General features: G+C 36.7%; 1 protein-coding gene across 4 annotated transcripts in view; it reads left to right on the top strand.

Annotated features, from left to right (window-relative positions):
- The window catches only part of LOC127433336 (single-stranded DNA-binding protein 2-like), a 96,530-nt gene that overhangs the window by 61,918 nt on the left and 7,864 nt on the right, over positions 1 to 26,748 (top strand). For all 4 annotated transcript variants that reach the window (XM_051685135.1, XM_051685136.1, XM_051685138.1 and 1 more), the window contains 7 exons: positions 6,559 to 6,648; positions 23,756 to 23,815; positions 24,668 to 24,731; positions 24,840 to 24,910; positions 25,024 to 25,091; positions 25,598 to 25,643; positions 25,778 to 25,813. In XM_051685135.1, coding sequence (XP_051541095.1) covers positions 6,559 to 6,648; positions 23,756 to 23,815; positions 24,668 to 24,731; positions 24,840 to 24,910; positions 25,024 to 25,091; positions 25,598 to 25,643; positions 25,778 to 25,813 — 435 coding nt within the window. The remainder of the gene's footprint in view (positions 1 to 6,558; positions 6,649 to 23,755; positions 23,816 to 24,667; positions 24,732 to 24,839; positions 24,911 to 25,023; positions 25,092 to 25,597; positions 25,644 to 25,777; positions 25,814 to 26,748) is intronic.

Raw genomic sequence — 26,748 nt, 5'->3', positions numbered from 1 at the left:
CACTGATAAAGAAATGCTGTTTAAGGTGTTTACATATTAAGCATAATCGGTGAAAGAACATTCATGTAAAACACGTTTTTTAATGACCACACTGATGCAAGAGTGGACAGTCCATTAACAGCCCACTATACTCCCTGTCATTTTAGCTCCCTGTGGCAGATAATTGATTTCATTAATCAGCGCTAATCAGGAACACGCTCCTTAACCACCAAAAATCAAATGGGCTTGCACAGGTGGAGAGACTCCCGCGGCACTCTGTTGAGTTGTTAGTCGTAAAAAGTCCTTTAATTAACACTCATGCTGGAGTTAGTGGAGGGCGAACCTGCCAATTGATGGCAAGGGTTCGAAATCCAGGTGACATACGGAAGAGAGTGCAAATGATTCCAGTACGCCAGCAGTCAGGCTCCAAAATTAACTTTTTGCCACAATAGCGAATGGCGAGCAAATCAAGAAAGTTTAGTGGCCATAAATATTTCTTAACAGCAATGAAACTGTATTTCTCCTAATGAAACTGCACCTGTCACAGAAATGTGAATTCATGAGAGTTAGTATAAACATCTTTAGCAGAACCGTTGTGTGACCTTGAATTAAGTCACTTACGTAGCTTACATAAAAAGTGGTCAGATTATTTTTATAACAATTTGACCTAAAACAAGTTATGTTGCTTTACCTTATTAAGGTACTAGCCAGATTTTAAATAAAACATTTTATTTACTCGCCATTAGCAATTGTTAATTTGGTCTGCTTTACTAATATTAGATCCCCTATATGCTGTGATATAGAAGAAACTATACCAAACCTTTGATCACGGCTATTAGAATAAAGTCTGCCACAAAACAGTGCTGTAAACCAGCATTTACCAACAAAATCTATGCTTCTTTTGACTGATATAAATGCTAAACCAGTGTTTAAATAGCTGTTAAGCTATGCCGACCATGCCGAATAAGTGTCAAGCTACACCGTTTTAATCCCTTTTATTTTTCTCCTAAATAAACTCCCAGCAGGATGTAGCTTAACTTCTATCACTTTGCTAAAAATTGTTTGAATGCAGTTATTACACTTGGCACTTGGCAGCTTTCTGTCACAAGAATGTAAAGCTTACAGACCCATTACACTCAACAGGAAGCTTAAAAATATCAACGGCCGTTTCAGAACTTCTCTGTGAATTAAAGCCAAGGTGATAGTGAGCCAATTGGTAACTGTAGTGCCTGAAAAGTATCAAGCTGAATAATTTATGCTACAAATGCCTTTGCCAAAAGGTGGTAGGTTTACAATAGGTGGGGCAAGTATTGTTTCCACCCGATCTATGTCTCAAGTGCTTGTTTATTTTGCCATTATTTTTTACATTGGTTGTTTGGTTTGGCTGTGTTTTATCGTAATGAGTGGTATGTGTGCAAACAAAGATTGGCACATTTTTAGAAGCAATACAGAGATAATTTAGTTTTTTCTTTATCCAGATAGGTCTACAAAAGATGACACATACACATATCGAGGCAAATCTCACAAAAACTGTCAAGAAATGTCCGTTTTATATTTCTCCCCAAAATCAAAAGATAATGAAGCCTATTTTTAAGACCGTTAGAGTTTTACATTGTGACAGTTCAGCATATTTATACCCCCTTCCCCTAATTCAGAAAAAAGAATAATGATGTTTTTTTTAAATTGTTAAGTACATTTGTTAAGTATAATTGTAAGTAGTATATATCTTGGTTGTATTTATTATACTGAATTTAACTTATGCTTATTTTAATAATGAAAAAGTATGCTTGTTAAAAACAATTGCAAGTGTACATCATAGTAGTATTTATTGCACAGAAATTAATTCATGCTCCTTTATATTTAATAATAATAATAATAATAAAGTAATATTAAATAATAATAATAATAAATAGTGATCAAACAAGGCGATTTTTCTTCATTACAGTAAAGAGAATAAGATTATTAAAAAAATAATAATTATAGTAATGAGAATTTGGGGGGTAAATGTGATTAATTGTCATAGACATAATGTTAAAAATCTCAATGGTCCTTAAAACATATAATCTAAAATATTATATATATATATATATATATATATATATATATATATATATATATATATATATATATTTACATATTTTGTTATTAATACATTTTTATTAATATGCTGTCTAATATTAAATATAATCTTATTTTAATTATTCTTATGCATTAACGTATGGAAACCAATGGAACCTTATTTTAAAGTGTTACCATAATTTTCTTTTGATATGGTGACATATGACCTACAAATATAGCTGCTTGTTATGTGTATAATTCTCAAGCCATTCCAGAAATAGCAAATGAGCTATTGTTAGAGTGATTTTCAACAAAAAACACACTATTCGAACATCTCAAACACACCATGCACCACTTCCAACGCCCGCAAATCTGCCTCAGCTAAACACTTAAACGTATTAGCTTCACCAGGTCTCTGTTAACGCTTTTATCAGTTAGCTTTAAAGACACCCTCACAGTCAGGCATCTTTTCTTATTACGTTAGTGCCATTTTGGTTTTGCCTGAATGGGTCACATGCTAAATGAAAGTTACTCTAATCAAAGGCCAGATTTTATTGCTGTACCCTCAGCCACATCTGTTTTTATGACTGACTGTAGGCTTGTGAAGAACCAAGGGATGTTAGTTTATCTTTGTTGGGAGTTTTGATAGAGTGCTTGCTCAGCAGTGAGGGCATTAGACTCATTATTGTGCCGCTCCTATCAGGAGATGAGACTTGAGTTACTGCAGGAAAATATAATATTCAACCCCTCGCAGTGGGATCTTATCACGAGTGTTCTTCTGACAAAATACGATTTCTGCATCGATAACATATTTGTGGACATTTGCGCCACTTCACACCTTTTCTGCAATCGTTATTTTAATAATGTCTTGTTGATCAGTGTGAACTGTGTTGAATGCTTTGTAGCTATTTTCATTGTGTAGCTCGGGGTGACGAAACTTTGGAAGCTTAAGGGGCCATTTAGAACAGGATATCTAGAAAATACATGAAATACCTAAAAAAAAAAAAAAGTGTTAGATAATAGGGCTGCACAATTTGTACGACAAGTCATATTGTGATTATTTAAAAAAAATATTGTGATTGCGATGTGAACTGCGACATGATAAACAATATACTAGTAGCTAAGTAATTCCTTTTGACCGAAATTAGGTAATGTTTTGCATATGCTCTACTGACAATAAAAGACTTAGACTCACAACAGCTGTATCATGTGCTCCTTATTTTAACATCTTCTCCTCTAGCTATAAATACACGGTGCCATAGGGGTTTATTATTTGTATTTGTATGCACACATAAGCAAACGAAACTGGACTCAGAGCACATCTGTTATTTTGAGCACAAGGTGGAATTGTGGAGCGTGCACAGAACTGCTAAGAAATCACTGTATCATGAGACTCACTCGTGCTCTTAAAATGTGTAACACACTAATACCATACTAAGAGAACAGAGCTGCGCACATAAACTTTGAAGTGAGCAACGTGCAGACTTTTTAATAATTTAATAACATCGCAGCCATTTGCAGTATAATAATCACACAATGTCATATCGCAATTTCGATTTTATTTCGATTAATTGTGCAGTGCTATTAGATAACATAAAAAAATAAAAATTAATGACACATTTTAAATATTTGAGGCATTATGGTCCCTTTTAGTGGCTTTTTAGCCCTGAACCCTTTCTGACCCAGCTGCGTGTTGAGTAGTACTGGTATTGCATGTAGTCAGTCTTCACATATAGCATTAGAAAGCACTCCTTCCGAGTCGTATATATCTTCACCTTCAATTTGCCAGTAACTTCTTTGTTAATACTGGGCGGATGTGAGTGTATTTCCCCTGCTAATTTTCTCTGTGCCAGGGGTAATCAGACTGTTATGTCTAAGTGTGCCTCTCTTCCTCTGGCTGCACGTCAGTAATGTGCCACTCTCACATCTTGAGCCATTGCAGCACAACCCTCCTTGCTACTGTGGCCGTGCCAATGTGCAATTCCTGCCCAGATCTGTGGCACTTACCAGCCCTCTCATTCTTGACAGAAAACAAAGATTTTCATCATAACTGAACTCACAAGCCATTGCTGTGTATACCGGTAGTTGCAACTTGCTCGCAAATCAGATGGCAATTACATCCAATTACCTGTGAGACTGTGGCAACATCTGAATTTGTATACTATTTGTACTATATACAGATACAAATGCAAACAGTGCACAAAAAAGCAGTCTGACAGTATCGAGCCCGACAGGACCCAGGTACAGGTCAGTTTTTCCAGTATAATTTTGGGTTCCGTCAGGTACAGGTTTGTAAATAATGAAAACATAAATGATTGTAATAATAATAAATATTATTAGTATTGTTATTATAAATATTTTTATCAAATAACGTATCCACTCGCTGAGCACTTTATTAGGAACACTATGGTGCTAATAAAGTGCCCGAAGTGGTCTTCTGCTGTTGTAGCCCATTCGCCTCAAGGTTCTGCAGATATGGGTCAGGAGCTTCAGTTAATGTTCACATCAATCATCAGAATGGATTTCGACTGTGGCATGATTGTTGGTGCCAGATGGGCTGGTTTGAGTATTTCTGTAACTGTTGATCTCCTGGGATTTTTACACACAACAGTCTCTAGAGTTTACTCAGAATGGTCCTAAAAACAAAAAAACATCCAGTGAGTGGCAGTTCTGCTGACGGAAAAGCCTGGCCAGACTGGTTCGAGATTACAGAAACGCTACGATAACTCAGATAACCACTCTGCACAATTGTAGTGAGCAGAATAGCATCTCAGAATCCACAACACGTCAAACCTTGAGGCGGATGGGCTACAAAAGCAGAAGACCACGTCGGGCACTTTATTAGGACCATAGTGTTCCTAATAAAGTGCTCAGTGAGTGTAGGTATACATGTGTTCCTAATAAAGTGCTCAGTGTGTGTATATTTAGTATAATATAGGCTGTATTTCTTTAATATATATTATTTTTGTATTTTAATGTAACTTTTGTACATTGTGTCATTGTGCAAATGCGTATTCACTCAGACATGCGCAAACTGACCAGTTAGGGGCTGTTCACACCCACCGTCTTTTTGCATTCATCTGCGCTCAGTAGTTTTTTCTGTGTAAACACATTATGGATAGACGTCTTTGACCATTGCCCCACATCTTGCTGTTGTTTTAGCATCTCACACAGGAATGCTGCATTTTTTAGACACCTTTAGTTTTTTTAAAGGTCCTTAAAATTTGACGGAACGGGTCTGGTTGGGTCTTGGATACGGGCCAAGTTTGGGCCTCAACTTATTACCCATGCAGACCTCTAATACTCATTAATATAATGCAGTTTTTATTACTGTATTGCAGTAAATGACTGTTAATACCATGATTTTTAAAATAAGATCAGCATAAATTATAGTCAATTTTTTTAAGGTCACTTTAACATGTTAACAATATATCTTATTTTACTTTCCCCTTGCATTACAGTAATTAAAAAAGGGGGAAGGGGTGATCTTTTAATAATGTGGTGAAAAATGACCCCAGTGTAAGTATGTGTTTGGGATGCAGCCTGTGACACCAGATGTCACCAGAGGCAGACAAAATTATAGAAGGGTTGATTTTAGAGGGCAAAGGGATGAGCCGTCATCCATCCACCTCTGCACACCATTGAGCCTGCATTGTGCTGCATTTAGCGAGTGCTTTACTGAGTTTAACACAGGAACCTAAGCAGCTTCCTCATTAGCTCACTACAGGGGTCCGGGGCCCCCTGCAGCTCTGCGCATCCTCAGAGTAATCCTGGCTTATTTCTCCACGGACAGCCATATGACCTCCACCATCCCTGCCTGTTTATTTTTGTATTTCTACACTGCAAAATATGATTTTTTTTTTTTTTTTTTTTGGCTTGTTTTCCAATAAAATATCTAAACATCATTAAAACAAGATACATTTACTAGAGGCAAAATTGTATAAGATATTAAGACTTGTTTTCAGTGAATAGATCTTGAATTAAGTTTACTTTTCTTAATTTTGTTTTTTTTTTTTCCAGTTTGCCAATGGGGTAAGAAAAATAAACTTAATTCATCTTTGAAATCTGAAGTCTTAATATCTAATGCACCGTTACAAACCGCTACAAACGTGCAAAATATCATCAAATAAATCGATTTCACAAGGGCAGATTTGCCTCTCAAAGTAAATGTATCTTATTTTAGGTATGTTTAGATGTATTCTGAAAAGACGACAAAAATACATAATAATTATTATTATAATTTTCTGTTTTTAGATTTAGTGACAATTAAGGCAAATTATTCAGACTTGAAGCCAGTTCTGTTGACACTATCCGTGTGTTTGAGGTGTAGATTTTGGCTTCCAGAGAGAGTTTGTTTGTGGGTGTGTGTGTCTGTGTTTGCGTGTATGTTTGTCCTTGAATGTTGAATGACCATCAGAGTGCAGTGTTTGGTTTACTGTTGGTAACTGTAGGTGTTTGTGTGTGTTGGATGTACTCTATAAGTGAAACTGTATGTTTGTTTGTGTGTGTTTTTGAATTCAGAGTGCAGCAGCAGCTCCAAGTCCTGTCCTTGGTAACATGCCCCCAGGAGATGGCATGCCAGTCGGCCCCGTCCCACCAGGCTTCTTTCAGGTACACACACACACACACACACTGTATAGATATGGTGAGCTGTGACATCGCAGCAGACTTCAGGCCGAAACACACTTTACACAAGTACATGAACGCAGATGGTACTAGCTATGCAAGCTTGAGTTTGTGCGCTCGTTTTGCATTGCAAAATGTGTCAGACTGCAGTTCATAACGCAACACAAGTATGCATTGCAATTTCAGCATTTCTGCAAGAGGTGCTATAGAAGACATTAGTGTGAACTCTGCACTTCTATAGTACTGTGAGTTTTCTCTTTCAAGTCACTTACTGTCATAGCGGAGCAACAGTTTGAAGAGAATATTGCTGAGCAACTAAGGTAAAGTCAACATATTCATAGCTACTCACTTGAATAAAAACAGATCCAGTACAGTGGCACATACATTTATCAGACTCTATCATCCCCTTGAGGACTGAGGTTTGTTACTGCCATGGTAACGCAAGAACGCACGCCAGTATGTTCAACTGGACCTCACGTTGACAATGCGTTGGCCAAGCGCTCACATCTGCGTATGCGTACTAGCATGAAGTATGTTTCTTGCTTTACGCCTGTTTCACACCATGCATGCTGTTCTCAGTAACCTTTATGCATATAGAATACAGATTTTATGGAAAAAGAAAATGTCAAGCAATGTCCTGCAGTGTGACGTGTTATGCATTTGTTTTTTATTAAAAACGTTCCATTATGTTATTACTCCATTACACATTTGTATAAATTTAACCTAAAAAATTGATGTTGAATTTTCATGATCATGTTATTTGGCAACTACCTATTTAAACATGATAGGAGCTTGCTTAAATACGAGTCATAAGCTTGCCTCTATTAACTTTATTGTGTTTTTAACAAAAGAAATTATCTGGTGGTTTGCATGGCAGTCAAATTGCACAGACTCAGAGAGACTGAAAACAACCCATACACACACTCTCATACCCAATGCTTCTCCCTTGCACTTACATCTTTGACTTTACCTGGATCCACATCTTTCATTGGATTTTTGTAGGATAAATAGGTCTTTGAAGCCTCTTAATTCTGACCATGAGCCATAACAGCGGCTCGCATTAAAATCCCTCAGACATTTACACTGGGGAGAGTAGATGTTTCTATAAACAACACACCTGTGGCTCAGTGCTTGATGACTGAACGGTTGATTCTGAATGACTTTTCTGTGGTTCATTCTCATAAATGCATTGTGATCGTGAAAGTCCGCTACAGAAATCCAATTCACTGTTTTAAGGCTTGATTTTACATGGATTCAGCCGTTCATATCCATCTAACACACCTTAAAAGGTTAGTTCACCCAAAAATGAAAATTCTCTCATAATTTACTCACTTTCTTTTTGTGTTCTGCAGAACACAAACTAAGATTTTTTTTAGAAGAATATTTCAGCTCTGTAGGTCCACACAATTCAAGTGAAGTGTGATCAGGCCTTTGAATCTCCAAAAACAAGATAAAGTCAGCATAAACATAATCCATACAACTCCAGTGGTTTAATCAATGTCTTCTGTTGGTTTTGGGTGAGAACAGACCAAAATGTCACTCCTTTTTCACTGTACATCTTGACAGCAGTCTCTTCGGCGATCATGATTTCAAGCTCAATTACACTTCCTATAGCGCCATTTAGTGCTCTGCGCATACGTTAAGTATTAGGAAGTGTAATCAAGCTTGATTCATGATCGTGCCTAGAGACTGCAATGGCAAAATGTACAGTGAAAAAAGAGTTATATTTCGGTCTATTCTCACCCAAAACAAACTGCATTGCTTCAGAAGACATTGATTAAACCACTGGAGTCGTATGGATTATGTTTATGCTTTATCTCCTTGTTGAGGCTTCAGAGGCCTGATCATCATTCACTTGCATTGTATGAACCTACAGAGCTGAGATATTCTTCTAAAAATCTTTGTTTGTGTTCAGCATAAAAGTACCCCTTCTTCATCTACACAAAACCAAAGATGTGTACCAAAGACTGTATCATTTAACATTATCATTAATATTGATTACTATTAATGATAATCAGTTATACTGTATTTCAGGTGTATTTTAGTTATAATGTTCACTTTGGAAAGAAATGGTTTACTAGCTAATGCTGTTGATTATACAGGGGATCTTCTAACTTGGTACATTATAAAATATTAATTTTTTTAAATTTATTTTATCATTATTTTTAAAGTGTACAAATTCCATCAATAAATATGATGTCTTGGAATTGCACATATTATATTGCATACATATGTTTTGTTACATGTTTGTTGTTAACATTCATAATTTGTACCATTTACAAGTATTTACATTAAAAAAACAAGAGCTAAAATGGTACTGTCTCTTTAAGACTACCGTCTGTTCAGCCAGTGAGTGCATATTAACGAGAGAGAACACGCACTGTTTCTTTTTTATTATTTTTGATCAACAAATTGTAAAGAACAGAAAGGGTATTAAAAGAGACATTATGCGATGACAAATTAACTGCCTGGATTTTTATCTTTGGACACATATTACGCAGGATGAGCCAAACCTAACTTTTACTCTCAACAAGCAGTGAAAAGATCTTGGTTCCAAACTTGGCATAGAGTGGGATTGTTGAAATGAAGATCTCGGTTAATTATTTTTTTAATATATTTTTACCCATCCCTACATTTATCATTTTTATTTTAAACCATATTTTTGACATTGTTAGGTTCAACATAGCAAAATCCTATTCTTTTCGTGTACCCCATGTAACCTGCTTACATACCCCCGGTTAGGAATCACTGACATAGAGGATATTTGATTCGCCCAGCAGCTGGCACCAGTTTGTCAGACCCAGGAACACAGCTGCATTCATGTGGTGACTACATGCTTATTTTCCATATCAAGTGAAGTGTGGCATTAATCCACTATCAATTAAACCGTTTTAATTTGATCAGCTGTAGCCGTCCGTGGCCTCGAATCACCTGTTTTTGATGAAAAGATAAATGTAATGCTTTGACACAGATGCTCTCATTCTTGAAGGAAAAAGGAAGCACTACCCTAGAGTATATATTTACCAGCACAATTTGTTTAACACAACACCTGTGTTGACAAAAGATATTGCTTTAGAGGAAGTGTTCTTATGAGGTGAATCAGTCTCGTCAAGTTATGAAGTGCTCATAAACCAGCCATCTTTTCGCGTATCACCCCATTCTAAGGAGACGTAGCATTTGATGTCCGGTGTGTTGTAGTTGGGTTAATAAAGAGCGACAGAATTCCAGCAGACCGACTGACTGAAGCAGATCTTCAAGCATGTGTTGGGGGGTACAAGAATCTCCTGCAGATCACTAATAGTGCTCATCTAATAGAACGATAAACTTAGAAGATAAAATCATCCCTCTTAAGTGGCTCAACAGAAGCTCATCTGCCCCCCGTTGTGTCTGGCTGGAACAGTCTGTCTTGGTTGTCATCATATTTGATTTTCTTCCTTGTGTATAGTTGAACGATTGTCGTACATTTTTTCATATTAAAAGAATAGTTCACCCTAAAATGAAAATTTGTCACACTCATGTTGTTCCAAACCAGAAATACTTCTTTTTTGTGTGTGTGGAATACAAACAGAGATGTTTTGCAGAATGTCCCAGTCACCCTTTTTCATGCAGCGAAAGAAGACCAGTGGCAATACAGCTTGTAAAAGACAATAAATAAATAAATACGATTAAAACTATCGTAAAACTAGACCATGACTTGTGCACTATATTTTTCTGAAGCCGTACAACAACTTTGTGTAAAGAAAAGTCTGAAATGTAATTAGTTATTCGCTGAAAATTTTCCCCTCCGCCATAGTGCTCAAATCTCATTCACACTTGCATTTACTCACCCTTATGCCGTAACAAACTTATATGACTTTCCTTCTTTTGCGGAACTCAAATGAAGATATTTAGATAGAAATATGATGTGAATATATGCAAGTGAATGTGGACCAAACTTTCAAGCTCCAGAAGGACATGAAGTCAGCATAAATGTAATCCATACAACTCGAGTGGTTTAATCCATGTCATCTGAAGTGACACAATCAGTTTTTGGTGAGAAACAGACCAAAATGTAAGTCCTTATTCACTCTAAATATTGATATTCGCTTATAGTCTCATTGGCGCATCATGATTTCAAGCTTGATTACACTTCCTTACGCTTGACGCAAGTGCCTACTCGTGCACGGTCGAGTGTTCAGCCTTTCAAAGTATACGCATGTGCACTACAATTGCTTTGTGAGACTCTTTTAGTACAATCAAGGGCAGGAACATGCATGTCTACAAAAACTGGGATGCATGCGGACAGTCTAGATGTACTGTGGTAATGCAAAATTTGCATCACACGCACTGTGCGCATGATGTAGTGGTACACAGAAAACCGAAGTACACTTTGGCCTTTAGATTACAGTCTTTTTGTCAGACAAATCTATTGTAGACTTTAATATATAGCACACAAGTCATATGGACAATTTTTGTGGGCCTTTTTTGTCTTTGGTGAAGCCTGACAGCCTCAGTCTCCTAAATGAAAAAGAGCACCCTAGACATTGTGAAATATATCTTATTTTAGGTTAAGAACAGCATGAGGGTGAGTAGCTGATGGCAGAATTTTCGTTTTTGGATGAACTACTGTATTCCTTGAAAGTATTCATATGTTAGCTACTGTATGTTTTGGTGAAGAGCTGTAGTGTTTCAGATGAGGTTCAGACCAGGACCATACATTCATGAAGTGAGATGGAGGATAAATTAATGAATGAACATGGACATATATAGCGCTTTTCTGACACTACACTCAAACACAGCTTTACATAGTGAACAGTGGACTCTCCTCAACCACCACCAGTGTGCAGCATCCATCTAGATGTGAAGGCAGCCATAGTACACCAGTACGCTCACCGCACACCAGAAATGTTGAAACCAAGATGATGCCAGGGGAATGAGGGTAGAAGAGCAGCTGATGCATTATTAAAGGAGCTGCAGCCGCATTCCACTCCATTCCAGCCTCTCATTTTTAACTTTGTCTCAACTCCCACACTCCTCTCTAAGAACACTGAGACGTGTCATTTCTCTCTCAAAGATGCTGTTGTCCCATGAGATGTCCTGTCTTGCCCTTAAAATGTGTTCTCAGAGCAACACCTCATTCCCAGATGGCCCAAATCCTCCAGTTCCCTGTGGCTGATGGCATGACCTAAAGTAACTTATTCTCTTGGAAAAAGTATGTGCATCTCTATAGAGTCTGATTTTAATGATTATTAATGATAACTTATAAACCGTTAAAGACAGACCTACCATGAGCTCCGAGTTTGTTAATCGATGATATACTGTATGTTTCTGTTCAAGCCATCAGTCTGCATTATTTTAAGGGTGCTTTCACACTAGCATTTTTGGTGTGTACCCGGGATCAAAGTTTGGATAATGGGAACGCTGTTTTCCGAACTCAAGTGCGCACCCGTGAACCGCACCCAGTTCATGTGAAGTCTGGTACGGTTCACTGCTGATATGAATACAATCGTACCAAATCGTGGAAGTGAAACGCTTGTGATTATGTATAATCCGCACCTTTCCAGGCATGCGATCGCAATTATTGTAGTATAATGCATTTCTCATACCTGCTTGACTGTGTCCAAATAAATCCCCTTCAGAGAGCAGCTCACATTCTTCACATCTCTTGAAACACAGCCGTGGGCTCGCAGCAGACAAATGCTAATATTCATCACATCATTGCACAATCAATGCATCCGCAGAAGACAAACACAAGTGTTGTTCTGTGCATGGCAAGTTTTCATGGTAAATCCAAAGAGACTAATTTTAATACTTAACACAGTGACGTCTTCTCGAGTTGTTACCTAGTTACAGTGAACAGCTGCCACTTGTACTCATGTTGATGATGTAATCAGACCACGGTTCGATCCCAAATTATATGATGTAAACAGAGACTAGCGGGAGCAGCGGGAGGGGAAGGAAACAAACTCTGGTTCGGTCCAAGCAATCGAACCAAATGTGAAAGCACCATAACTCTATTAAAAAAAATTAAAAAAATAAAACATATGTTATAGAGGAATTCCTGCTGAAAAACTGCAATACCCAATATCCTGAAGGAGAAAATCCACCAATCAAAAAATCATGGCAAAAGAGCCCAGCAGCAGCTTTCTTCTACCTTTGTCTTTTTGTTTGATTTTTAAATACTTATTTGCTTCAAATCAAAGTTTGCAGTGGTGTGATTCACCTCTCTTTTATGAATGATTTTATGAAATCCCTATGAAAAAAATGAATGGAAAAAATACTTCCCAAACCAAGACTGCTAAAAAACTGGGCGGGCATGTTGCACTCTTTTTAAGATGGAATAAGGTTTATTTGCTCTTTTTTTTTTTTTAAGATTTAAATGCAAAAAGATAAATATAAGTATGATAAGTATGAAGGTAAAAAGCTTTATTGTAGCAATTGTAGTAGCGTGTAGTGTTGCTACTATAACTAATTTTTAAAAAGGCATGTTGACTGTAGTTTAAAGGTGCTGTAATTGATTTAGGCCATTTGCTTATTTCCACCAAATTTAGCCACTGAATTACAGGGTCGCAGTCCCTTCACAGACCCATATACCCTCTATCCAAAACCCTGCCTTTGAAACAAACCCAAATGTGCAAAAAGATTGACAGACAGAGAATGTTTTTGATTGGTTCAGAAAGTGTGGGCCACTCCCCTATTTCTTTTTGCTATTTACAGAGTCTAGGGCTGTCACAGAGTCATTGTGATTTCTCAATACACGTATTTCAGTGATTTCTATCAAGTAATAGGGATATTTTGTGTGCTATTCCATAAAAATCTCTTACAGCTCTTACAGCACCTTTAACTATTTTAAATTGACAGTAGCTTATAGCTTGGCAAGAAGCAGTTTCAAAGCAGCTTCCCCAACACTACTGTATTCTAACAAACGTGTCCTCCTCTGCCATGAAGTCAGATAAGGACAAGTACTTGTACTAGCCTTTAATCTTTGAGCATAAACTGTATAAAGAAATCCACAGATCCATCAAGAATCTGAGTCGAGTGAATACAGGATGTTCTGAATGCATATAGAACAGTTTTGCTCATCAGATGTCTGTATAGGTGGGTGGAATTTTCAGAAAATCAGGCAGATGGTTTGTTGGTTAGGTGTTCTGCGATGCTTCGTGGCTTGTTGTACTGCAACACATCTGCCAAATCTGGAAATGAGGAGAATTTTAGCTCTGTTCCAAAACCTAGTGAGCTGTCGCAAAATTTAGGTAGGCTACCTTAATTAGGCTGCCCCCATTAGGCCACAGTATACTTTGTCTCACACACAATTGAGATACATTTTATAGACTTATTTATTAGAGGTCGACCGATAGTGGATTTTACTGATACGGATAACTAAGTTGGGCAGTACCTGCCGATTAATCAACCGATAGTTTTTTTAATTGATACTGAATGAAAAAATAACACTCAAAGTAAAATAGTGCTGAACTTTATTACAAAAATAAACAGTACTAACTGAACCATGAAAATGTATTGTACTTTTTTAAATGAAATAAATATATAAATATGAATATATATATGAACTAATATTCACATTTTAATGTCAGCTGATTTTTAAATTGACGTTGTTTCCTTAGTCCACAAGAGGGCGCAATAAATGCATGAACAATTCAGCACCGTTATATTATTGCTTAGAACATTCCTATCCAGGCTGTTAAAAAAGAGCATTTCAATTTCAAAACTATCAGTGTGAATTTTTGCCAATAACTGATAGTTCCAGAAATCTGTTATCAGTGCCGATTAATCGTCAAAACCGATATATCGATCGACCTCTATTATTTATATAATCATAATCTATTCATACAGAGCCCCTTAGATGACAATTTTTTTCCGAAAAAGTTTTGCGTGCCCTCGCAATAGTTAGCGTTCCCTCGCAATAAGTTTTGCGTTCCCTTGCAATAGATTGCATTCCCTCGCAATAAATTTACTATGGTTTTACTACAGTAACCATATTTTAACCATTATATTCGTTTTGAAACCATAATGATAAAACTCTAATAAAAATATAATTTTGTGGTTATTTTATGGTTTTACAAATACCATAATTAGGGGCCAAGCACCGAAGTTGTGTAGGTACCGACTGTATCCGATAGTTTTCTTCTTCTTCTTCTTATTATTATTATTATTATTCTTTTTTGTCTGTCTTGAAGTTTATGGTAGCCCATAGACCGTACATAGGAAAGTTATGAAATTTGGCACACTGATAGATGACACTCTGAACTGTAAATTATCCAAATTTGGGGTCTCTAAATATTTGGGTTTCACTTATGTTTATGTTTATAACTTCTATAACTTATGTAAGGCCTATAATAAAAAAATAAAATAAAAAAATATCCTCTGATTCCTTGGCTCATGCTGAGTCGAATGCATACAATGATTTACATTTTCCATTAAAACTACCTTTTCGAACTCCTCCTAGGCCATATGTCCGATTTGCATGACATTTGTCATGTATCATGCACTGGGGACAAAAAGTTATCTAAAGCTTTTCGATAGACAAGATGGTTATTGAATAACACATCAACGAATTAAATCAAGAGACTGCAAAAATGATCTAAGGGTGTATCTCGGCAACATTTTGTCGTATTAAAACAAAACTTGGTGTATGTCATTGCCATCATGCCTTGAGGGTACCTGAGCACCTTGGCCACAGTGCCACCTAGTGGTGCAGAAATCTGGAAAATTGCTTTTTGGACAATTTCTTTTCAGTACTTTTGGCTAAAATTATGACAACAATACCTAAATTGATATTTGACCTTATGATCTTGTTCTGAGATTCCATATGAAGTTTCAGGATGGTGTCATCTAGTGGTCAGAAGTTATCATAAATGGTTCTATGTACAAATTGCCTTTAAACTGCTTGATTTAAAATGATGATTTTGGCCTCATTGGATAATTCGGCAATGCTTGCTTAGCTGCTAATTCTGCTGTTTAAGTGCTTGGCCCCAATAATTGCTGTTTGAGGCTATATTTTAACTTTTGTTTTGCTGTAGTAATTTTGTAGACTGTAGTAACCATAGTTTTTAGCATGAACTGTGGTTTTAATAAAGTATACTGTATCCATATAGTAACCATGTTTTTACTATAGATTAACCATGGTTATTATTGTGGTTACTATGGTTTTACTACAAACTAGGGATGGGCACGAGTACTCGAGTACTCGGGTACTCGGACATGGCAGCAACGATCGATCATGAAAACGATGATCGATAGTGATCATGCATGATGTGACTTTTCACTTAATTCGAAATCCAGTGACAATTACCTGACAACTAAACACAAATGTGTCACATTTTATTATAATTTAATGTAAGAACTTTGACTCGTTAATGGACATTATTTAATAAAAATGAACGTTTGTCACTGACTGTAAACCTCCCTGCCCTGGATGGCATCATGTTTGCGTGATGTAACACACACCTGCATCTCGACAAAATGAATGAAGATTTCCGCACGAGTTTCTAAGTTAGATGTCCGATATAAAATGTCATTCCGTTGCACTTTCCCCAGTTGAAAGGTGGAAATTCCGACTCTTCGAGTTGAATGGAATGCTTCATGAATCACAGCAAACACAATACGGAGCATCGAGGCTTTCTCCACAAGAGCGAACACTTGGACGTACGCACGCACACACACACGTACACGCGCACACACACACACACCAGGCAGTATGGCAGTGGACTCAACGCGCTGAAGCAACGCATATACAGCAGGCGAGTGTTTCAAACATTTTGACAGAGCGCAGCTAGATGGAACAGAATGCAGTGTCTTCAAAACCGAACTTCAACTTAACACACATATTAAAAACGCTATGGTTATGGCGTCTCCTGATAAGCCAAATGCGATTTGAAAGTCACTAAAAAAACTGGTGCGTGCTTACTAAGATTACTACGGTAACCTGAAGGAAGAACAGACAGATGCGCATTGTGCACATTCTTTCCGAGCTGGGCAGTGAATCTTCACATAATGACAAAATATGATGCATTATATTTTGATTATGCAATCTTTTGTACATTTTGTAACATTTTATTTTATAACGGCCTATAATCCTATAATGATGAATAGCCAATACACTGGAACAACAAGGCACAATGCTGCAGCTATAGACGTTTGTCAGACATGTTATTATATATAAAGTTATGAACATGTCATTGCCCCTCAAGTACTCGATGAGTACTCGAGTAATTAGTCCGAGTACTCGAGTAGACAAAATGACCATACCTACTACAAACATTGTAGTAAAACCGTAATAACCACAAAATTGTAGTTTTTATTACCATAGTTTTAATTTTCCTGTGTTATTAGTATGGTTTTACTACTGATATTAATGTTAGTATGTGGTTACTATAGTAAAACCGTAGTAAATCTATTGCGAGGGAACGTAAAACTATTGCAAGGAAAAGCAAAACATATTGCAAGGGTACGCAAAACTATTTAAGAAAAAAGTTCCTGCCCTGTCCTTTTGTCTCAGAAACACTTATTAGATCATCCAGTTCATAAACTTTTTTCCTGCCTTTCAGCTTTAACAGATTTAGACTTTGCAGTGGTATCAATTTCATCATGTTTAATCAGTGCAATGAATATTAAAAAAACAATAAGAATGTGTATGTTAATGTAAATATATTTAACAGTTTCTATTTTGAGACAAACCATTAGCATTGCAGGCTTAAGTGAAGGGAAATATGATAAGCCGTGAACACAATGCTGAGCCTGTACAATAAGTTTTTGAATTGTTTTTTCTTTGTCATAGTGGTGAATCAGCCTCTGCAACAGTCATTGTCTGATTTCCAACAGACATCATTAGATCAAACAGAGAAGTTTAGCTTAAGAGTGCCCCCCAAAGGCCTGAGAGATGGCTAGCACTGTCATTCAACTGTTTGGGAAAACTGTCAAGAACAGATCTCTCTTGACTTTGTGTGTTACTGTAGAGTTATTTTAGAATTTATATCAGCTGTTCATCAAAACATAAATATGTTTATATACAAATGATGTTAGACCTTTTATTAGAACTAACTTCACTTTTCTGAGCCATTCTTGAAATGGTCCCAAAGTTATTTTTAGTGGATTATATCAATTGTTATGCTTGAAAAGTGTGCTTGTGCTCTCTTTCTTTAAAATAAATTCCACTTGGTTTTGATATCTGATGACATTCATACATTTCTAAGTGTCTAAATACTTTTGGGGTTCTCTTGTTTGTCATTGTGTTCTTTTGTTATCATTGATTGGTCTTTCTGGCCTCTACAAGGCAGGATGCAAGAGTGTCCAGCACTTAATATTTCATGCATGTAATTTGATGTAACTTGATAAGTGCATTTGGTGAATATGGTACTGCAGTAGAGCTGGAGGCCTTACAGATCTACGTCATGCTGATTAGAGTCAGAGTGAACTGCACTGGGCATTACTCTACTCAGAGTGTGAGATACTGCTCTTCCACCAGCCTAATGGAGACGATTCACCCAAGGGAAGCCTCGGCTTGCGCGGAAGTTCTTGATCTTTATCTATCAGTGGTTGCAACGTATTTCATTTGCAGTCGCAAAGGCACTGACAAACTTGTAGACCAAAAAGCAGGTGTTAGATATGCACAGTATGTCATGATTATAATGTTTTTCATATGTAGTTTTACTGTTTTGGGTTGAACATTTTTGGTGTTAGGAAAATGTAAATATCACAGGCACTCAAATATTTTGGCCCCACTATACGCAACACATAATTTCATTTCATTTAATCTGACTGATCGGTTCAGGAGACTCTGGGCTGTCAGTAAAGGGTTCAACTTTCGACATACGGAGTCATGTGACAAAACAACATGGCTCTGATCACAGCAGAGTTTGTCTTTGGAAGAAACGGCAACAAAACTACATCTACATCATTAGGTAAAATACCTAATTAAGTTTTTACATTGAAACTTGTTTGAGTCAAAAAATGTTAGTCTCTATTTTCATCAGATATGGCATTTTTAACATTTGAGCGATTTATACACTAATGTGTACAATAGCACAAGGTTTTCATTAGAAATCCTATTTACTGTGCATTTTCACATTGAAAAAATATGTTGCTTTCACAGGCTTTATATGGAGTTAGGATGAAAATACGGAGCATTTCAAACTGTTCTGAGACCAGTGCTCCCAGTCCCCCTAAATGGGGAACAAGGGAGCAAGTGAGAGTCCTATAGCTTTCCTATGAAGCCAAGTGCATTTTGTCCAAACTTCCTGTCAGAAGTTCAGTTTCAGGCTGCAGATGATGTTTGAACCACTCAGCATGTTTGGCAGACAATGGTAATCAGTACTTAGATTCAGAATTTATAATATATAAATTTATTTTAACATGGTTGGCAGTGATTGGGCAATGCTGGCCATTAATTATAATTCATTATGCTAATTTCTGATAGGTAAAATGCTTCAGAACTGGCTATCACGTGTTTGTTTTACAGTGCAAAGAGAGAACATTGAGATTTTGTTGCCAAAGTAGAAAAAAGCATTATAACATAAAAGTTCAATCAAGTCAATCAAATAATTTGTATTTGTATAGTTTTTTATTTGTGCTTTTCCCAATACACATTGTTCCAAAGCAGCTTTTCAGAAAATCAGCGTAATGTCTCAAAAACATGAATAACCAACACTCCTGGAAACATAATAAACAATATGATAAAAAAAAAAAAAAAAATGTAGTACCGCTCTCGATACACTTGTAGGAAAATTATTTGCTCTAGAATTATTTTATTTTTTTGTGCATGTTTATTAGGTACTACTAGTTATAAATCAAAAAGGGAAATTAAAAATGCACACAGCAGTCACGATCGGGTCTCAAAAGGAGATATATATATACATATATATTATACAGTTTATTGATATAGATTGTACATAGATAAGCTGGTGACTGCATAAGCATCAGACAATTTTTTTTTATTAGCAGAAAATAATAGATTTTTTTTTTATCCCAGGTTACAAAAGTACTACAGTTAAATTATTGAGATTTTTTTAAAAGATGATTCTTGCGTATCATACATTAATATAAGGTAGGCCCAAGGCCAATAAAGCGATAGACGTTTGGTGCTTTTATATTTCGCAAGCTGCAACGACACAGAAAACAGTCCGTGGTTACTGAATTATTGTGTACTGACTTATATCGGATGACTAAAGAAACTAGAAGAAGCAGATATCTACTGTACCATCTACAACATACAAAAAAGTATTTTTAAGGTTTACAAAGTTATTTTTAGTTAAGGTTATTTTAACAAAGTTAAAGTTTATTATCGGCTATCTGTATCGGCCCAACGTTTTGTAAATCTGATGTTCTCTATACTATTATTTTCTAATTTTTTGGTCACTTTGTTTCTTATATAGGCAAAAAAAACATTTTTTTTAGACTGAAACATGAAGGCACATACGAACACATTAAAAATTTCAGGCTTAAGCCGGATCACCTTCTTTGTGCCTTTTTTTTTTTGCCAAAACCTGTTAGAGAGATGAATGATTGTGCCGTTGTTATATTTTTAGAGAGCTTAAGCCATGAATTATGCAGTGGACAGATATTAGATTAGATGAATGGCCTGTTTAAAGGCATTCTGTTTTGGCTTTTAGGTATTAGACCTGTGCAGGTATTCATAAAGAACTTTCTAGGGTCTAAGTTTGTGAACAACCAATTAAAAGGATGGACACATTTGACTGTATGTTGGGGTTATTATAGTTTTGTAATTATGTAATTCTAATTATATTGTTAGGATATAATATATTTATTTGATAGTTTTGATGACTTTACTATTCTAAAATTTTGAAAATATTAATAAATACTGACTAGGTGTTTTGACTGATAGTCAAGGGATCGATAGACAGCTTTGCTTCTGATCTGTTACCTTATAGCAATAAATATGGACTGAAAATATACTCTCTGCTGCCTCTACCTGTAAGGAGACTTTTCTGTTCACCTCATGAAGACCACAGACCTCACTCATCTATTATTAAAGAGGACAAATGCCAGCATCTCACCTTGGTCCATAATTAATCATGACTGTGAGGTGTCCAGGGCCACGGCGAGCATGTTAGACAGCGCTGGGCAACTGAGCCAGGTCCCTAAGAGGGTGTAACAACTGTCTTACATACAACAGAGTTACTGAGTTACTCGCTGCAGAGCGACAGACACAGTAGAGTTCTTTCTAGTATGGATACCTCATGGTAAAAATCCTGCATCGTTTGTCAAAGGCAAAATGAAGAGATCGATCTGATTTTGAACATAAGCTGCAGATTGTGGTGCAACAGTATTGTGTGTAAATTTGCTGGCTTGTTTTTTCAAAGGTTTTGGCATATTAAGTGTTCATATGCCTTTTTCTATGGTATTTCATTAACACTTTACAATAAGGTTTTATACCTTAACATAATTATTTATTTATTTTATTTTTTTTGGATTTTTCCCATTTTTCTCCCAATTTGGAATGCCCAATTCCCAATGCACTCTAAGTCCTCGTGGTTGCATAGTGATTTGCCTCAGTCCGGGTGGCGGAGGACGAATCCCAGTTGCCTCTGCGTCTGAGACAGTCAACCCGCGCATCTTATCACGTGGCTTGTTGAGCGCGTTGCCACAGAGACATAGCGCGTGTGGAGGCTTCACGCCATCCACCGCGGCAACCACGCTCAACTCACCATGCGCCCCACCGAGAACAAACCACATTATAGCAACCACGAGGAGATTACCCCATGTGACTCTACCCTCCCTAGCAACCGGGCCAATTTGGTTGCTTAGCACGCCCTGGGATTCGAACTAGTGAACTCCAGGGGTGGTAGCCAGTGTATTTTACCACTGAGCTACCCAGGCCCCCCTCTTAACATTAGTTTGTGCATTAGGTGTCATGAACTAACAATATACATTTATTAGTTTATGTAGTTTTTATTATTCGTAGTCATTGTTAATTCATGAATGTACTATTGTTTTTTGTTAGTTTGTGTTAGATCATAATGCAGTAATTAATGATAATGTATGCAATTGTTCATAATAAAAATGTATTAGTTTCAATAAATTAACATTTATGAAGATTAATAAATGCTGTAAAAGTATTGTTTATTGTTGGTTCATGTTACCTGTTGCATTAATTAATGATAACGTATGGGTCATTGGCAAATATTTTAGTTTGAGGTGATAACATTTTCAGTTTTTTTCAAAATCTAGTTTAAAGCGTGACTTTGTGTCAGTTTTAACCATTCAACTTCCACGAGACTGAGCCAGTGAATTAGAAACCACCCCCTCTTTCCAAAACCCCACACTCCAAAGATGCCAAATGAGCTTTATTGAGGCTGACATCATGCAGAAATGGTTGTTTAATACAACAGCAGCAAAATAGCACCCTCAACTGACAACTGTTATGAACAACATGGGATAAAAATGGCAGTAAGTCTCAATAATTTGCTGAAACTACAATACAGTGAGAATGCGCAAAATGATTTACAGGTCGAAAGCATCAGAGACCGCGGCCCGTGGACACATTTTTGTTTGGTGTTTACAGAGTTGTCACATTGTGTGGTGCTATAAAATTCCTGTATTTGTTTTGGGGGGGTGGATGTCAGCACCAGGAAAATAAATTGGTACTCAAAAAAGTTGCCGACCCCTGATCTGGAGTCTGAACTTATTCATTATGTTCAGGGATTCATCATGATCTCTTTCCACTTCTACGTTCTCTTTGATGACGTCCAATTTTCACATCATAATGACTGACTCTCAATGAAGCTCTTATTGCCTGTAATTATTGATAGATGCTGGCTCCAAAAATATCTGCCCCTTATCTGAGCTTTGATCTTTCAAATGAGACTTTGAGCGTGACCATCTAAAGGTCCAAAAGGTGTAAGACCTCTGAACATATCGATACTTTTTAAGTCTTTATTCATCTGCTGAAAAAAAGACTCTCATCCCCACATCATAACATGTTAATCTTTACTTTAACATCCTCTCCACTGACTTTAACTTGCACATAGATGCTGGTTTTACACCTCCAATGCCTTTGCGTTTAAAGGGATAGTTCACCCAAAAATGAAAGTTCTCTCATCGTTTATTCACCCTTGTGTCACTCTAAACTCAAATGACTTTCTTCTGTGGAACACAAAAGAAAAACATTTGAAGAATTTTCACCAGTAGTTATCCAGCTCAAAAATGGACAAAAAGCACCATAAAATGTGACCCTTGTGCTTTATATCAACACTGTGGTTGAGGGAAAGATTTTCAATGAATAATGACTTATATGAGCACATTTCCTCTATACAATATATATTTTCTGAAGGGATATTTTTTCTTTCTACTTTTATGATAAGATGATATGATGAGAGTGGATGAGAAACAGATCAATATTTAAGTACTTTTTTACTATAAATTCTCCTCCCTGCCCAGTAGGTGGCGATATACACGACATTTGAATCGACAAAAACAAAAGAAGAATATGAAAGTGAAAGTAAAGATTGATAGTAAAAAAGGACTTTCTCACTGTTTCTCACCCACATCTATTATATCGCTTCAGAAGGTATAGATTTAACCACTGGAATCTTATGGATTACTTTTATGCTGCCTTTATGTGCTTTTGGACCTTCAAAGTTTTGGTACCCATTCACTTGCATTGTATGGACCTACAGAGCTAAATATTCTTTTAAAAATCTTTATTTGTGTTCAGCAGAAGAAAAAAGTCATACACATCTGGGCATTAGGGTGACTGAATTATGAGAGAATTTTCATTCTTGGGTGAACTGTTCCTTTAACACATTTAACTTATGTAATTTGATGTATTTCCAAGTGAAACAGAATATTCAGTAGGGAATAATGTAGGGCGGGACATGATTTTATCCAACGGGATATGATGGGTTATCACCATGTTCAGCTATGATGTTAATGGTTAATATTATAGTTATGTCTGCAGAAGACTTTTCTTTATAATATCATTCATCACTGAGGAATTGTGCACAAAAAGACCAGGGTCATGTACTGTATCAAGAAAGTAAAAAGGGTCCATTTTGATTTCATGTTGTCTTTTATGCAGGAAGTTACTTTGTTTGTTATTGTATTAACAATTAAACTTGATGTCTCTTTTTTTTTCTAGCCTTTTATGTCATCACGTTATCCTGGCGGTCCCAGACCCCCTCTCAGAATACCCAATCAGGTGCGGATCCATTTCAATACTGTTTTTTTTTACACAATTCCACATTAATACATAATAAACTACACCACAGTAACAGCTTAATAAAAAGTTAATGAGTTTATAAATGAGAGTTTTAAAATTTTAATTGTTATATTTGTCTAATTAACCATCTTTTGTGCCGTTTCTGTGAGATTTAAAGGGACAGTTCACAGTTCACACAATGAAAGTTTTGTCATCATTTACTCAAACTTATGATGTTCAAACCTGTATGACTTTCTTCTGTGGAATTTAAAAGGAGATGTTAGGCAGAATGACAGCCTGACAGTCACCATCACTTTCATTGCATCTTGTTTTCCATTTAATAAAACTGAATGGTGACTGTGGTTGTCATTCTGCTTAACATGTCCTTTTGTGTTCCACAGAAGCAAGAAATTCATTCAGGTTTGGAACAGCATGAGGTTGAGTAAACGAAGACAGAATTGTAATTTTTGAGTGAACTGTCCCTTTAAGTTGTACTAAGATTTTCATATGAGACTAAAATTTGCCTGTTCAATATTTTTTGGAGAGTTTTAAGTCGCTTAAGGCTATAAATCATCCAGGTGGATGCTGCACACTGGTGGTGGTTGAGGAGAGTCCCCTGTTCACTGTGTAAAGCACTTTGAGTGAAGTGTCAGAAAAAGCGCTATATAAATGTAACATTCATTCATTCATAAATTCTATTTGCAATGCAGTCACACTGTCGTACTTTCATAAATGTGATATTTTGGTCCCTAATCTAATGTCGTAGACCAAGGGCACCTAATGGGCCTTATCTAACCCTGCTTGGAAGATGTTGACAGCTATATTCATTTTTACTGTATCTTACTTGTTCAGGCATTAGGCGGAGTCCCTGGCAACCAGCCGTTGTTACCCAGTGGAATGGACCCAAGACAACAAGGTTTGTTTACAACAGTTATCTCAAAACCATATTGTAACAGTCAAAGTGTTTCTAAGATAACTGTGTTTACATCCTGCCTAATGTCCATCTGCCACTTTTGATTGGCAGGTCATCCGAATATGGGTGGGGCTATGCAGAGAATGACTCCACCCAGAGGGATGGTGCCTCTAGGACCACAGGTACTTCACTCTCCGCTCATTTAAAAGGCTAAAGACATATTTTGATTTCGTTGTGACATGTGACCCGAAAATAGGTTTTATAAGATTAATGACTTTTTTTTTAATTGTCTAAGGGATATGGAGGAGGGATGAGACCACCACTCAATGCTCTTGGGGGTCCTGGGATGCCTGGAATGAACATGTATGAACTTCCTGTTACACAAGCACACATTAACCTTATGGGCCCTTTTCACAACTATAGTGGGGTTATTTTATAGCGGTGAATGGGAGCCCACAGCAAATATTGTTTTTGCGTGTACATGTGCTCCAACAGCAAAATAAAATTGATATTTAAATTTATATTAAATATAATTTATATTATATTTCCATGACTTTTCAAAAAAGGACAAAAAATAGAGAGCAGTGGATTATGACAGTCAGAAGAAAGACACCAAATTTTGTGTCTCTCCTTCTCAGCTGTATTAGAAACCCCTTAATTTCAGGGTAATATAACACAAAGAATAATTGTATAAATTGACATTAATTAAAGCATTGAAAATATAAAACAAAGTTTGCTAGATTTATGCTGACCAAATTAAGGCGGAAATGTGTCATCACAACCTGTGAAAAGAGTCCATTAACAAAGACTGGTTCTTACTAAGACATTACAGTATTCATTGAGTACTACACATCTCATCCTATTTGTAGTGGTCCCGGTGGAAGACCGTGGCCGAATCCACCCAATTCCAACTCGGTGAGTCATTTTTACAATCATTCGTTTTGAAATGTCAGTCACTACAGCTGTACGTAAATGTTTGAACCTAAAGAGCATCTACTTTGTTGACATTCTCTCTGTTTCCTGTCTGATCGGATGCACGTGGCATTTAGATCCCGTACTCCTCTGCATCTCCAGGGAGTTATGTGGTAAGTGCCGTGACCCTCTCCATTCACATGGCTCTGCTGTGAGAACAGCCATGATTACTGCATCCCAGGTACATCAAATTGCGAGAAATTTTCTCTAGTCCTGTGTCCTCAATAGTGGATACAAATTAACATTCTTGTTTCATTACTACAGCAAATATGCTACAGGAATGTCCATATTAATGTTGCACCTATATAGTAATTTTGACCAATGCAGATAGTAAATAATAAGTAGTGTTTGCTAAGGCAAGTATAGCTATTATTATTACTTATACATATGGTTAGGGATATAAAAAACTCCAAACCCGAGTATTGAATGTTGGGCTCTAAGGTTCAGACTGTAAGCGTTCTCACACTAAAAAAAGCTAGGCAAAGTGCAATGAATAGAACAGAACGCAGGTGTCTCAAGACGCGTTTAAAAAGATATATTTTTTTTAAATGGCAGCTAAAAAACATGGCTCATGGCAACAAAAAAAAACAGAGAAAAATGCTGCAATGGTCGAAGACGTCCGTCTAGCGCATGTTTACATAGAAAAACGTAAACACAAAAAACTTCAATGCAAAAATGCAAAAACACGTCGCGTGTTAACAGTAGAGGTCGGCTGATAGTGGATTTTGCCGATACCGATAACTAATGTGGTGGAAAAGGCAGATAACCCATTAACTGGCTGATAGTTTTTAAAATATAATAATAAATATAGCTGCAAGCAGCAATTAATGGGCCCAAGCACCACGGCTTTAGTAAAACAATGCATCAAAAATTTTGAAGCGATTTGGGTAAATGTAAATTGATTTTTTCAAAGACTGTTGTAAGGGCCACACTTCCTGCTGCCAGTTGGTGGCGCTACAACCGTGATCCACAGTAGATACATCAGTGTGATCAGCCCTCACTGCCAAACATACAGGTCAATTTTAATGTAAATCACACGATGCACGCA

The sequence above is a fragment of the Myxocyprinus asiaticus genome, chromosome 43 (assembly GCF_019703515.2).
Source record: "Myxocyprinus asiaticus isolate MX2 ecotype Aquarium Trade chromosome 43, UBuf_Myxa_2, whole genome shotgun sequence".
NCBI lineage: Eukaryota > Metazoa > Chordata > Actinopteri > Cypriniformes > Catostomidae > Myxocyprinus > Myxocyprinus asiaticus.
The sequence above is the reverse complement of the archived record's forward strand: the minus strand, read 5'-3'. Positions and strand labels throughout refer to the sequence as shown.